Source organism: Camelus ferus, chromosome 11 (genome assembly GCF_009834535.1).
Source record: "Camelus ferus isolate YT-003-E chromosome 11, BCGSAC_Cfer_1.0, whole genome shotgun sequence".
In the NCBI taxonomy this organism is placed as follows: Eukaryota; Metazoa; Chordata; class Mammalia; order Artiodactyla; family Camelidae; genus Camelus; species Camelus ferus.
The window spans coordinates 51,318,989-51,335,323 of record NC_045706.1 but is presented as its reverse complement, the minus strand read 5'-3'; the positions used below and the strand labels follow the sequence as shown (position 1 = coordinate 51,335,323).

The 16,335-nt window shown below is 35.2% G+C and overlaps 1 protein-coding gene across 5 annotated transcripts in view; it reads right to left on the bottom strand.

Annotated features, from left to right (window-relative positions):
• Nucleotides 1-16,335, bottom strand: part of SAMD8 (sterile alpha motif domain containing 8) — a 47,685-nt gene that overhangs the window by 9,707 nt on the left and 21,643 nt on the right. For 3 of the 5 annotated variants that reach the window (XM_032491964.1, XM_032491961.1, XM_032491963.1), the window contains 2 exons: nt 8,358-8,950; nt 1,842-1,937 (listed from right to left, as the gene is read on the bottom strand). In XM_032491964.1, the coding sequence (XP_032347855.1) occupies nt 1,842-1,937; nt 8,358-8,950 (689 nt within the window). Of the gene's footprint in view, nt 1-1,841; nt 1,938-8,357; nt 8,951-11,029; nt 11,294-16,335 lie in introns of those variants that run through there. The other 2 variants (XM_006173436.3, XM_032491962.1) reach the window with 2 other exon arrangements.

Sequence of the window (16,335 nt, the reverse complement as noted above, 5' to 3'; positions counted from 1 at the left end):
AAACCTAAGAGCATCATTTCATTGATAAGAAAATATGGCTAAGAGAAAGAATTATGCAAGAGAGAAGTAAGACTAGTACCTAGCCTGAAGCTTAGCTCAGTGTTAATTCTATTACTCTTATATTGTCATAGATTATTTATTTAATGAGAAGTTAAATACATGATTCTAGGGAATTTTTTGCTTATTAACGTCACTGTAATTTCATTCATGACAGTAACTATATAATAAACATTCTCTAATTTTTTCTTAAACTTAAGCTATAAAATACTGAGGTTTTTTTAATACTAAGTTTTACATTAAGTACATCTCCAACAAAAATTCTGAATTGCATTATAACATTACTTATACTGTTAAAATATTTTTATTAATGTCTTAAACCAAAACAAACTATAAGATTCTTAAGTACAGAGACTTTGCTTTATGTATTTTTTGAAATGCTCCTCCCACCTTCAAGAAAAAAAGCACTGAACACAAGGTTAGGTAAGTTTCAAACGTTAGTGTGTATACCTAGGATGGAACCCAGGAATCTTCATTTCAACAAGAGCCCAGGTGATTCAAATGAAAGTGGTACAAAGACCACACTTTGAGGAACACTTTCTTTTGGCTAATTACACACCAACACTTACATTTAACTGGCCACTGCTACGCTTGGCTAAACCTACCAAGGTTTCCTATATAAGGTAAACTCTTATGTTGAAGAGCAGATAAATTCAAATCCACAGGGTCTTGCAGTGCAAAGTTAGAAAGCAGCAGTGATACATGTGTTTCTAAACCACCTCTGATTTCAAGCAATCCAGTTATAAAAACTGCTGCAAAATGGGAAAGAATGAAGTGCAGTAAGGCCTAAAAGGGTGACAAAAATAGCAATCATCAACCTTTCTTTTCCCCTTCAAAGCACTGAAATAACTGCTGCTTAGGACCTAAAGCCCATCACTGTGGTTTACCTCAAGCATTCCCTAGTGAGGAGAAAAGATAAAAAAAATTCAAGGTGCTATATTCCTGTTCAGCATCCAAAGACAAGGGATGGCAGACGCACAAACTTTATAAGCTCTTTAAACTTTTTTTTATTCCCTATGCCTTATTTTTCTTTTACTTAAATCAAATAAATTCCCCTTATTAAAGTAGGAAAGGAACCTCCCCTTATGCATCTCTTTTTTAATAAAAAAATTTTTCCCTTTATATTTCTTAGTGAAAGTGCCAAAGCAATTTCCTATACCATCTGAAGTAAACCACACTTACTAGATGTGCATGGTGTGCAATATAACCTTTTTATTTTTTGTTCCTTTTTTTTCCCCTTTTTCTTTTTTAATTTTTTTAATGGGGGGATAATTTTAGGTTTATTGATTTTAATTTTTTTAAACAGAGGTACTGGGAATTGAACCAGGACCTTGTGCACGCTAGGTATGCACTCTACCACTTAACTATACTCTCATCCCAAAATAATCTCTTTTTAAATGGGCCTCTTCCAAGCAAAGAATAATTTCTTCCATCCAAACATCTGACCAAAGACTGTCCTTGGAGGAGTTTCCAGCCTTCTATAAAGAGTGACATTTCCAATTTGTTTCCAAAGAAAGGTAAGGCTAGACTGTCAATGGTTGGCCCATGGCTGAACATCACCATCTCTAATCTTTCTCTGCAAAATACACTCAAAATATTACTAAATACAGGTATTACCTCAGGTTGATCAAACCCACAACATTTTTCTATGTCAATAACTATACTGTCACAATGACTAGAGAAGCAAATTAACAAGGCAACTGCAAAGGGAGAAACAAGGTTTGATGACCTTTACCTAAGACAGTCAAAACACTTCCAGTCCTTTAATGGAATAAGAGAGGTACCTGTGCTTGTGAAGAAGAAGAACCAGGAGCCAAATATAGCACAGAATCATGCCACATACTTCTGTCATGGCAAAGGCCCATGGGATTCTAGGAACACTAGAATAGAAAAGATTACATTTTGGACTGACAAGAAGCATATGCATGTAAACAGCACCACCTTTTCAATAAGGTACTCTTTAATAATGACCCTAAAATTGTTTTAACTTTCACCTCTTTCAGAAGATGATATCTGGAGAACCTGGGGAAAGAAACTGTTTCATAAAGTACCCCATTTACCAGACCTCTTTGTTGTCTGTGATTCTCAATCATGGTTCTCTGCAAAGAAATAACAACCATTTTCTCCCTCCCCATAGTATGGTAGACCTGGATACAGGAATACTCTCAAAAGACAATGGAGGAAAAGGCTCACTGCTTCAATGATGTGCTCATTTCAGAACCCAGACAATCATGGCTTGAACTCAACTCTTTTTTTTTTTTTTTCCTTCTTTAAGTATATTTGGTTTTGTTTTAGGGGAAGTAAATAGAATTTTTGTTTTAACTCTTTTATTTCTCTCTGCCCTCCTTTGTTTTATATTCCTATTTCCTTCTGTCTTTTCCACTGACCTCACTTCCCTCACCAAATCCACAGTGCCTGGGGTTACTCACCAGTAAAAGAGATGTCACATTTCTTAATTAAAAAAGAAAGTAAGAAAAGGAAAGGAGGAGAAGAGGAGGAAAAAGGAAGAGGAAGGAAAAGGAGGATGAGGAAGAGGAGGAGAAGCATGGGAGGGAGGAGATGGAAATTAATTAGTCCAAATGGTCATCTCTGGTTGGTAGGATTATATTTTATTCCCTATAAATTTACACTAAAATTTTTATACGATGGTATGTTAATTTTATAACTAAAAAAAAAAAGGTTTTTAAAAAAGAAAACATGAAATCCAAAAGGTATTAACAGTCTACGCCAAACCTTATTTAGAGTAACTGAAGAGAGTCAATCATCATCATTCAAGGACTCATCTTTTACCTATTACCTCAAGAAAAAAAGACTTATGTATTTTTAATCCATTGCTGCCTTATTTATCTAGTGTTTCTGGGGAAAGGATTATTTTATATAATAGAAATTTTCTGATAAAAGAAAGAATTCCTTTAAATGACTTTTAAAAATTTAAACTTTTAAAATTAATATTAAAAAACAATATATATGTGTACCTGTATGTGTATATGTATACATGTGTGTGTATATATCTAAAATAGTTTTACAGTGTTTATGATGAAAATTAAGTTTTCTGCTCTCCCCTAGACTAAACCTAATTCTTGCTCCCCAGTGGCAATCACTTTCACTCTTCTGTTTTATTTAGCATTATGTTTTAGTTATACATACACACACACACACACACACACACACACACACTCTCTCTCTCTCTCTCTCTCTCTCCCTCTTTTCTCTCTCAAGCTCTCAATATTATTTCACAATTTTGTTCAAAATAATTTTGGCTTTTACCTACTGTAAATTTATAAATGTCATTCATAGCTGAGACAGTGGAGAACAATGATTAAATTCTTTTCTTGCACAACTTCTTGTAATTCTCTGGAACTAATAAATAACTTTTTAAAAAGTTTGTTCTATTTCTTCTGTGATTTTCACCAGTTCATCTCCAGATTATTCTATCAATTTCAACTTTTCCTTGGGAGAAATCTCTCCTAGAGCCCCTTCTCTCTCTCGTTCCAGTTTAGAATGGCTGCATTTTCTAGTCCTTCTGCATGGCTATTTCTTGTAATAAAACTTAACCCTCATCCAGGGAATTCCTCTTTTCTATATTGGATTCTCTGTTTCCTGAATCCCATGTCCTCTTCTTTCTCGATTTACTCCTTAGTTTATTTAATAAAGTATGCCCTCCAATTATTTTCTCAGAAGAGGGGCTGGAGGATAAGTTGTTTTTAATGTCAGATTTATTAAAGTTTAATTTACAAACAGAAAATTCACCATTTTTTGCTGTACAGTTCAATGAGTTTTGACAAAGATATTCAGTCATGTAATCACCACTGCAATAAAGACAGAACATTTCCATCACTCCAAAAAGTTCCATTGTGTCCCTTTGTAATCAGTTCCCTCCCTCACTTCCAGGGGTGGGGCAACCACTGGTCTGATTTCTGATTCCTACAGGTACGCCCGTTTCAGAATGGCATATAAATGGAACCATACAGTATCTGTCCAAATACCTTCTGCATCTATTTTCACTCAGCATAATATACTTGAGATTCATCCATGCAATTGTATGTACAATTCTTTATCCATTCTTAATCTACAATTTCCTTATCCATTCATTGGTTGATGGATATTTTGGGCTATTTCCAGGTTTGGGTGATAAAGACCATATACAGGTTTTGCATGGACATATATTTTCGTTTCTCTTGGATGAAAAACTGTTGAGCCCTATGTTAAGTGTATGTTTAACTTCTTAAGAAACTATCAAACTGTTTTCCAAACATTTGTACCATTTTGCATTTCTACGAGCAATGCACAAGAGCATAAGTTGCTCTGAATCCTCGTCAGGTCTTGTCATTATCAATTTTTTTCATTTTAGCAATTCCATTAAGTGTGGGATTGGAGAGTAAATTTTTTTGAGATTTGTGAATTTAAAAATATCCTTGAGTCTACCCTTACGTCTCACTGGTAGTTTGCCCTTCACTTTATGTATTCTTAAAACCCCTATATTTTCCACTGTTGGGCCAACTGGATTGATCTTACTTGTTCTCCATTACTTCTCATCAGTGCTCTACAAGTTGGGCAATTTCATCAAATCTATGTTCCAATCATCCTGCTAGGTTTTACATTTCTACTTTCATTTTTTATTTTCCAAACGCTTTTTTCTCTGCATTTTCCTTTTTTATAGCCTACTGTTACTGTCTTGGAGAATCCAGTATCTCTTATCTGTAAGAATATGAATGGTTATTTTCTTTTCAAAATATTCTTCTGCTCCTTATTTTGTGTTTCCCAGTTTGCTTTTTTCTATTTATATTGATATGTTTTCCTCAAATGTCTGGTGATTCTTGACTGACCATTCATATTTGGCAGTGAAGTACTAAAAAAAATAATGTGATGCTCTGTGTGTATGGACTGAGCTGGTCACACTGTGGGTTTCACTACAGAGTGATAATACAGAGGTCAGGCTGCTGAGACAGTGATATCTCCCCTATCACAGTCTTTTTCTCTTGTGCAGGTTTTCCAAGGAGAGGAATCTGTTCTCTTGCTTGGAGGACTGGGGCTGGGTATGACTTGGGACAGGAAGTAAGTCTGGCTACTTAAGAAAGGGAGCTGGAAGTCTCGGTGATCATTCCAGAGATTTATAGTTAATTACCTTGAGAACACACTGAAAACATGCACCTTTGTTCTCATCTGGGAATGGTGTCCCCGAGTCCAGAGTCCATCATATTCAACTACTCTGAAGAACAAACCACCTGTCTTCTACTGCAGTAGAACAGTTTCTGTTCTTCTAAAAGCTTCCTAAATTGATTTGCAACCAGTTCTTCATATTGATCTCCTATCTCTACCTGGTCTTGAGAGAAGCTTGATGCCTCTTGTTTTAAGAGTTTTTCTGGAGCATTGCAGTACAATTAGCTCACCTCTTGGGCACTGCTAGTCCCCACTCTCAATCTCACAACAGGTACTTAGCTTTCTACTTTCCAAATTTTCATTATTATCACAGCTTCTGCCTTCATGGGATTATTGGGGCCCCTTGCCCTCACTTTTTTCTGTCATTTTAGTGAAGTGTTATAAGGAAAGCGTCAAATGTGTATTCAACATCACATATTTATTTTGATGCAAAGCCTTCTAAGATGCATTATACATGTTATGCTTTTTTTTTCTGGATAGAATTTAATTTTCTGTGGTAATTCAGAGTCATCACTGTGAACACTGATTATTACAATGGACATAGTAATAATCTCAGGGATGAGTGAGAAATGAAGGGCAGTTAAGCCCCAGATTGATGTGGTTTTTCCATTATTTATGTACGCTTTTTACAGTGCTTCTGTTTCCTCCCTTGCTATTATGGTTATCCCACCCACTACTATCCCGACCCTTTTCATCTACTCAAGGACACAATCCCATCAATTATACCCTCTCTTTCCTCTAAAAGCATCTCATTTCCCCTAAATTGGGTCATTCCTATCATCAATGTAACAATCATGCCATATAATACAGCCCATCAAAAGCAAAACCCTGATGACTCCATATCCTTTCCTCCTCTTACAAAGCTACAACTCCATTTCGCTGCTGCCCTTACAGGAAAAATTATAAGACTTGATTGTTTTCATTCTCTTTCTCTGTCTCATCATTTCCTTGCCCATTTTTTTTAACTTTGAAGAATTCTGATCATAACAAAAGTTGAAAGAATAAACACTTATGTTCTTCACTTATCCCATCAATTCCTTACAATTAACATTTTTCCACATTTGCTTTATTTCCCTCTTTCAATACATACCCACATGCACATATACAAACACTCTTTTGGAGGAGACTAAACCCTTCCCAAAGTAAGCTGCAGACATTATGACACTTCTCCCCTAAACACTTCAACATGTATCTCCTAGGAACAAGGATACCCTCTTCATAATCCAATATACCATTACACCCAGGAAATAGTTAATACCAATTTAGAGGAATACTTTACCATTTATTATGCAATCCATATTCAAATTTTCCTAATTGTACCCCAAATGTCCTTTGTAGCAGTATTTTTTCTTGATCTAGGATCCAATGAAAGTTCATGTATTGTGCTTGGTTATGGCTCTTCAACTTCCCGTATAACTCCCTTGAAGAACCTCCCCTCTCACCCCATTATTTTTTTGTTCTGTTTATTACTATGAGTTTATAGATTTTTTTCTTACTCAAAATATTATAATCCATTACCACGATTATGCTTTTTGATGTTCCAACTGTTCTAGTTTGATCAGTGGGAGCCCCTTCAAACCAGCTCCTGTGTTCTTTTGATAGGCTTCCACTTTCTTGCTTTATCACACAAGATCTGTTTCAGGCTCATTTTATGCTTAATATGCCCTAGACTTAAATTGGCCATCTCTACTACTATCTTCATCCAATCCATCTCATCTTTGTCTAGATGAATTCAATTATTTAACTACCCTTATGCTCCTGGCCCCACCCCCTAGCTATTCTCAGTACAACAGGAGTGACCATTTTAAATGGCAGTTAGATCAGTCTACTCTTCTCCTAAATGCTTCCCAGTGGTTTTCCCTTTTCACTCAGAATGAAAGCTAAAGTCATTACAATGGTCTACAAGTCCCTGCACAATCTGGATTCCTGCCTCCTCTCAGACCTCATCTCCTAGTGTTCTCTCCACCTCTCACTTGCTGTTCTTTAAACATGCTAAGCATACTACCAATTCAGGATTTTTTGCACCTTGCTGTTTCCTCTGCCTAGAGTGGTCTTTCCCCAGATATCCACATGCTTTCTTCTGTACTTCCTTAGGGTCTTCTGTTGGAAAAATTGTATAGAATAGTGGAGGAGATATACAGATCTAACAGCTTGTTAAACAGCTGTCATTCAATTCTCCTTATTTTAGTCCCATCCTTTCACCTCGGATATCCAGAGCTTTGAGAAATCTGTAACACAGATTGGGTTGGTTCTCAGTTTTCCTGACTGCTGTTTAGAAGTAGGTTATTTTAAGTCTGCTGCTTGCCACTCACCCATCTGTTCTCAAATTTCCAAAATGTATGGCTGTTTTCTCCTCTTTTATCTACCCCATCCTTCTGAGTTTACAACTTAAGATCAACCAATCAACAAACAAACCTTCTTCACTATACTTTTAGTCAGGGTTTGAGAGGGAATAAAATGTGATATATATGTCATTCTGCCATCTTAATGTGGACATTTTAATTCATCTCATTAAAAAAAAAAACCCCATATACAATAAGGCACTTTCAGAAGGGCACAACATTTTACAAAACCAAACAAGACAGCACTATAAACTTTAAAAAGATTTTTAAAAATCACAAATATAAAAACTAATACTTTGAGTTTCATTCTACTCTTATTTTTCATATAATATACTATATTCTTTTTCATGCCCTCAGTACCTATAAAAACAACAGATACTATCAATGAGTTAGTTTATACTACTCGTGATAATTCCAATTTATTTGATGATACAGGAGATCTCCTCACAATTTTGGAAACACAAAACTCTGTTCATCTTTTTAAAAAAAGTAACCAAATTCCATTTATTACAAATAACATTCCAGAAAACCTTTTTAAAATCTGAAATTCCCAAGGAGCTATAACATAGCCTTAGAAAAGTAAATTAAGCAGCGGTTTTTCCCACTCACCTAGGCTTAAGGTCTAATTTACTCTAAGGGAAAAAGGTCATTTCAAAGCATATCTTTGTATAGTAGCAGATAAAGCAAATGGAAAGTATTATCAACCCAAAAATAATAAACATAATTATCATAAATATACTATTATCATTGCTATTATAGCAATCTTCTACAAACTTGGCAACTAGAAACAAAACTTACCTGTCTAAGAATATATCTGGGAGTGGTGGATAAGTCTGCATGTCAGGCACTCGCTCGTGGACTATAACCATTATGAAAGATGTAAATCCGAATACTATAAAAACATATATACAACTCAATATGGTCTTCCAATACTCTGGGTCCAGTCTTCGAATAGAATGTTTGTTTTTACCATTCACATACTGGTACTGGTCAGAATTCAAATCAGTGATGGGTCCATCACAGTCATGAGAAGGCTCCCCATTACAGAGCCACTCTGCACTCTGAAGAGCACTGATGAAAGGGGTCATGGAACTCATGGGACTGTCGCTGTTGTATCCCATCTCTTCTAAAACATCAATATGTATTTTCTGCAATTTTCGGACTGAGAGCATTAACCTTTTAATGTCACCTAAGACTTTGATTTCCAGAGGAGGAGACCGGAGATCATATTCAGTCAATGTAAGTAATGTGATTCCATCAAGTCGGTGCTTGTTGCATAAAATGTCCACATATTCAAAAAAGCCTTCATCCTTCAGCCAAACAGCTACATGCTTAGTAGTCCAGCGGCGAATGCAGAGATGATTAGGACCAGCCATTTCCTCTTCCACTGCCTGCCAAGGGAAAACAGGAAAATAAAACAAAAACTTCAGTGTGTCCTAACAACTCCTTTGAAGACCAAATACACATAAATAGACCAGAAACAGTAATTTACCTACACTGCTCTACTTGCTTCTGGAAGAAAATAAAATCAACAAAAATTACTCAATAATGAGTGGTTGTCAATATATTAATATTCTAATAATTTCATGCACATAACCCCAATAGCAGAAAGAAAGTTAACAACCAAACATTTTTACAAAATGTATTTTTGTAATATTTTACATATTTTACAAATGGCTTTTCCACACCATAGCAGCCATAACTTAGAAAGATCCTACTGTTGAGAACTGAGAAAAATAACATTTTTGACAAAATGAGATACACAGAAAGATGTTTTATATAAAGATAAATGAAGTTTCAGAAATCTTTATGTTTATGGAATAAGTATCTTCCCTCCTCCAAAATGAAGGGAAAAAAACCCACAAAGGCAGACAGATAACTAATTTCAGGAAACCCCTTAGATTAAGCATATTTCTATCTACTATACAAATAATTTCTACAACATATATAAAGCCTTTAAACTAGATATAAATATCCATAAATCTTAATAGCTCAGTTCTTTCTATACCTTGAATATTCCATTACAGAACTGAATAAGGAATTTCCCTCAAACTATTAGTGAGATTTTACTGATAAAACATTTCAAAGTACCTGTAACTTTGAACTGCAATTATAAAAGGCCAATAATGTACTGTTTCAAAAAGTACTAATAATTTTTACTACTTTGATCCCACACAGCTCTGTTTATGCTATTTTTCCATTTTAAAATGTTCAGTAACTTGGGCCTGTATCAGCTTTATAAACTTCATCAGATAGATAGGACGCAAAGTCCTGCAGATAAAAAACCTATTTCTCTGCAGTAATTTCTCAACTACTTAAGCCTGTGGGTTTTCTGACATTTCCCAGATATCTAAAGACCATATTTTCCTCTGAGATAATTAAAAAAAAAAAGTATGCAAACTTCAAAGCATTAATAGAAGAATGATATGACAAATGCCCATGTGCTCACTACCCTATTTGAAAAAAAAAAAAAATCAAATAGCTCCAGTACAAATGTTTTGTTTCTTAGTCTGGGTATCAGTTATACAGGTGAAAACTCATCAAGCTATATACTTATGATCTATACTTTATATATGTTAAATTTTATTTTAAAAGTTTGCTTTAAAAAACAAAACATCAATTCAAGAGAATGTCCTTCCCTGATAACAACCCCTTCCTCTTCTCCCAGATGTAATAATTCTGGATTTTGGCACTTATGATTCCCTTATAACATTCATTTTTAGCTATGAAAAGCTTTCTAAGCTTCCTTATTCTGAGGAAAGTAAAAAGCTGCTACTGTTCTGCATTCTCTTCCATCCACACAAACTCTTGACAGGAAGACTTATAATCACCTGAAAAAGGCAGATATTCAACTTATATGAGCACCTCTTACACCAAAAATATTCAGCCAGCAAGAAATAAACTCATTATATATTTACTTCTTAACTACTAAAAAGCAATCCTAGTTTTTGGAAGCCTTAAATCACATTTTGTTCCCAAACAAAGCTTTTAATATTATCATTCTACAACAGTTTTTCACTCTTAGAATATTAACAGTATATCCATCTATAAGGAATCTATATGTTTTAAAAGGCTAATTCTTATATACTGTAGGGCTACAAAAACTCTTACTCAACTCTTCTTTTTAGCTACAGTGTATCATTGCCACCCCAAAGACCAGGGAATTAGGATGTATTCACTTCAACTTCATGGAATTTATACACCTTGATGTATATATATCATTTTTTATCACTTATTACATATATATAATTCCATTTAAAATGATTTTGCTATGTTTTAGCTCACATACACAGCCAGATAGTTTCATACTACTCACTATATACATATCTTTTCCTCAAGGTATTCTCTGAATAAATTATTCCATTCTTGAACATGCAACAAGCACATGCTACAAACTCTGCAACTGTTACAAAAGTAACAAATATGAGTAGCCCATCTCATACAAAACAAGGCCAAATTCCACAGCTTACCACCGATGGGTTCCAAGTCACTCCCATCTTTGTAGCCTTATTCTTCAGCAGTTTCACCTCACACCACACAAAATGATTTCATGGTTTTTTTTTTTTTTTTCTTTCCTCTATTATATCACCTTCAATCTGGCTAACAAACAGGCTTTGATGCTGGTGTTTTAGCTGCTGAAATATGAATTATACAAGAAAGCCTTCTGGAAGTCTTTGAGTCTACAGTGGCAATGCCCAAAAAGCATGACACATTGCACTGTTGTGCTTCATCAGGTCAAGACATGTCCTTTAATTGTATGCTACTATGTATAGTTAGAGGCCCATATTTAGCTAACACTGTAAAAACCTGCATTAAAGAGATATATTAAAAGATGATAAAAGGCTACAGGGCCAATTTAATATTTATGTTTTGCCATAGGGACTACAGGGAACAGGAGACTTAATGAAGACTATGACAGCTATAGGTTTCATACAAATCTACAAAATGGAGAACTTAGGTTAGTAAATGTTTCAGAACACTTTCAGCATCAACCCATAATTAATATGAATCAATTATCAGTTAAAGAGACTCCTGCTTCTGACCAAGATGTAATAAGAGAAACCAGATTTACCCTTCTGCCTTTTACCTACCTGAAACAACCAAAAAATAGACAAAACATATGGGGGGAAAAAAGACATGGCACCAGACAACAAAGGATATCCTTGAGAGACAGAAAACAAGTTGAGCCCTACTGCTCCAGCCATGAGTGGTAAGGATATAAACTGGGTGAGGCCCAGGAGACTTGCTGAGTTGAGATGGAGCTGAGAGTCTAAGGGAGATCAAGTTGGCTAGTGTTCACGGGATTGAATACTGGAGAGGAGAAATATGTACAGACAGAGAACTTGTGATGGACTGAATGTTTGTGTCCTCCCCAAATTCCTATGTTGAAATTCTAACCTCCAATGGGATAGTATTAGGAGCTGATTAGGTCATGAAGGCAGAACCCTCATGAATGGAATTAGTGCCCTTGTAAGAGACACCCCAGAGAGCTCTCTCATCCCTTCTGCCATGTAAAGACACAGCTAGAAGATGACCATTTCTGAACCAGGAAGCAGGCCCTCACCAGATACCAAATCTGCTGGTACTCTGATCTTGGACTCCTCAGCCTACAGAACTGTGAGAAATAAATGTGTTGTTTAAGCCACCTAATCTATGGTATTTTTGTTATAATAGCCCAAGTGGACTAAGATGGAACTCCAGAGATTTGCAGAGAATCTCCCTGGATATGCATATGAATGCTGATCAATACATATATGTGAGGAAACCAAACAAGACTGAAAATAGAAAGATTAGAGACAACAGCGCCCAGTACTCACACAAGACCACTAGAAGTACCTACTGCAAACAACCAGACAGGGGGCCAGGAGAGGGGGTGGGAATCAACAAACTCATGATCCATGGAACACTGGGTAGAATACACAGGAAGATCTTTCCATAGTAGTAAGGCAAAACTAACCCTAAAACAGTAGTTCTCAACTGGGGGCAATTTGTTCCCTCCCCCCCAACATTCAGCAATTTCTGGAGACATTTTTGGCTGCCACAACTAGGGCGTCATCTAAACACTAGAGGCTAGGGATGCTGTTAAACACTCTACAATGCACAGGGCAGCCCCTCACAACAAAGAATTATCTTACCCAAAACGTTATAGTGCTGATATTGAGAAATCCTGCCCTAGACTACATATGTCTCTGATCCAGACAAATAAATCTTAAAAACAGAACCAAAAGGATCAAACTGTTTTCAAGTAACTGAACAACATCCCACAATAAAGCTGAAGAATATTAAGAGGAATACAAAAGTATTCAGCACCCAACAGGTAAAATCACAATGTCTGGCAAACAAAGATTAGCAGGTGTGCAAAAAAGCAGGAAAACTCATCTATAGTGAGTAGAAAATCAATTGAAATTGACCCAGAATGGACTCAGATGATAAAAGTATCAGACAACGAGGGGGGAGGGTATAGCTCAAGTGGCAGAGCACATGCTTAGCATGCAAGAGGTCCTGGGTTCAATTCCCAGTACTTCCTCTAAGAATAAATAAATAAACAAACCTAATTACCTCCCCTCCCCCCACCAAAACCTCCAAAACAAAAAAATCTTTTTTTTAAAATTATCAGACAAGGAAGTTAACACACTTATAACTGTATTATATATGTTCAAAAAGTTAAATAGAGACACTGACACATAAAAAAGATCTAACTCAAACTTCTAGAGATGAAATATAAGATATGTAATAAGCACACTGGATGGGATTAACAACTGATTAGATACTGCAGAAGATAAGAATAAATAAACTTGAAGACATAACAATAAGAATTATTCAAAGTGAAACAAAGGAAAAAAGAGAATTTGTTTTAATGAAGAGAATATTATTCAGCCTTTAAAAGGAATCTTGATGACATCATGCTAAGTGAAATAAGCCAGACTCAAAAGGACAAATATTGCATGATTCACTAAGATGAGGTACCAAAAGTAGTCAAACTCACAGAGACAGAAAGTAGGTAATGGTTTCCAGGGACTGGGCATTAGCAGACAAAGGGGAATTATTGTTTAATGGGTACACTTGGGATGATGAAAACGTTCTGGAAATGGATGGTGATGATGGCTGCACAACAATGTAAATGTACTTAATGCCACTAAATTGTGCACTCAAAAATGGTTAAAATATAAATTTATGTTAGGTGTATTTTACCACAATAAAAATAAAAATTAAAAATTAAAAGAACATCAGTGAGAGGTGGGACAACTTCAACCAGCCAAGAGATGTAATTATAATCCTCAAAGGAGAAGAGAGAGAAGGGAGAGGACAGAAAAATAATACATGAAGTAACAATGGTCAACATTTCTCAAAATTTAGTGAAAACTATAAACACATATACTCAAAAGCTGAATAAATTCCAAACATCAGAAAACACAAAGAAAACAACTATACCACACCATATCATAATCAAATTACTCAAAACCAGTGACAGTGAGAAAATCTTAAAATGAAAAAGAGAAAATATACATATTATGTACATAGGAATAAAGATGATAGCAGAATTTATAGCAGATTTCTCACTGGAAACAACACAAGTTAGAAGACAGTGAAACAGTCTTTAAAGTACTGAAAAGAAAGGTCAGCTCATTGTAATATTTTAGCATGATAAATAACATGCCCACTTCAATCCCCAGGCTAAACATAAAATGTCAAAGAGTGGGCAGATTCCTGAGAAAAATCTTAAAATCCCACCCCTTGCCCAGGATAGTTGGAATTGTCATCCCACTTGCTGGCAAGTGAAGCTACCCAGCCCATAAAAACTGACAAAACCACGTCTCATGGCCTCTCTCACTCCCTTCAGAGGAGAACATCCACACTCTATGGAGTGTGTATCTACTTTTACTTTAACCTGACTACCCAACCCCCACACCCCGTGGACTTTCTCTCCCCTTCTGAAACAGCCTGCACTCTATGAAATATGTATCTCTCTAAATAACTCTACCTTTACTCAGAAAAAAAAAAAGGGGGTCAACCTATAATTCTATGACTGGTGAAATGTTGTTCAAAAACAAATGTAAAGCAAATACTTTTTCAGATGCACAAATGCTGAACAATTTAATCTCCAACAGACCTGAACTACCAGAAATGTGAAAAGGAAGTCCTTCAGGCAGAATGCCATTATATGAAAATACAAATCTACACAAAACACTGAAGAACATCAGAAATGGTAATAATCACAGGGGTAAATATGTAAGTAAAATATGTCAACAATAGCGTAAAAGTTGGGAGAAATGGACTACTAAAATAACACTCCTCCAGAAAAGGAGGAAATATTTCTGAAATCGTTCCATGAGGCCAGTATTACCTTGATACCAAAACCAGAAAAATTTACAAGAAAATAAAACTATAGCCTGATAGCCCTCAAGAACACAGATGCAAAAATTTTAAACAAATCTTAGCAAATCAAATGCAACAATATTTTTAAAGGATAATACAATATAACCAAGTGATGTTTATCCCAAGAATGCAAAGTTAATAAACACTTGAAAATTAAAATAATTCACCATATTAACAAGCTAAAACAGAGAAACTATACAACAATTCAAAAGACACAAAAGAAGCATTTAGCAAAATCTAAAATTAATTCCTGATAAACACTCTCAGCAAACAATAGAGAAAAACTTCATCAACTTGATAAAGGGCATCTTTGAAAAACTTATAGTTAACATCATACTTAATGATGAAAAGACTGAATGCTTTCCCTCTAATATCAGAAATAAGGCAAGACTGTTTGCTCTCACCATTTCTATAAAACATTAGACAATCTAGCCAGAAGATTAAGGCAAGAAGAAGTAAAAGGCACACAGATTAGAAAGAAAGAAACAAAATTGCACTTAGACAATATGATCATCTATGTAGAAAATTCAATGGAATATATAAACACACACTCACACACACACAAACTACTAGAACTAATAAATTAGTTTAGCAAGATTGCTGGATATAATATCAACAAACAAAAAATAACTATTTCTATATACTAGCAATAAACAATCAACATTTGAAATTTATAAAACAATACCATTTACAATAGCATCAAAAGTAGAAAATACTCAAGGATAAATCTGACCAAACATGGGAAAGAGCTGTACACTAGAAACTATAAAACACTAAGAGAAATTAAAGATGTAAGTAAATAATGAGATGAGTGGATCAGAAGACAATATTGTTAAGATGTGCAAAATAAAATTCACATTTTATGTCAAGACAAGAAAAGCTTAAACATAAAAAATTTTCTCCTGCCCTTTGGCCTCCTTTCTCCCCACTACTGTGCACAGTATATCTACATGATGCATCTACTAAATCTTCCCCTTCGGCAGAAATATCTGCTCAGCCATAAAGAGCTATGTTCCCCTAGCACCAACAAGACAACTCCTTAAAAGATTACATTCCTTCTGGAACTTGTAAGGGGCCACCATGACTCTCAGATCTGGACTGTGTAAACTGTCAGTAATACATAATTTAATGTACAGCCCTCTGTCTCAAAAACCTTATGTAATTGTGCCTTGACTTCAAACGTGCAGAAGAGTTAGTTCTGAGCTTTCTGAAATGCTGTTCCCAGGTTATAATCCTCAATTTGGCTTGAATAAAATTTTCTGTTTCTTTCTTAGCTTGACTGATTCATTTTTCGGCGACATGCATCAGTTCTTCCCAAATTTGATCTCTATAATCGTGCAATTCTAATCAAAACCCCAACAGACTTTTTTGTAGATACTGATAAATTTACTTCAAAGGT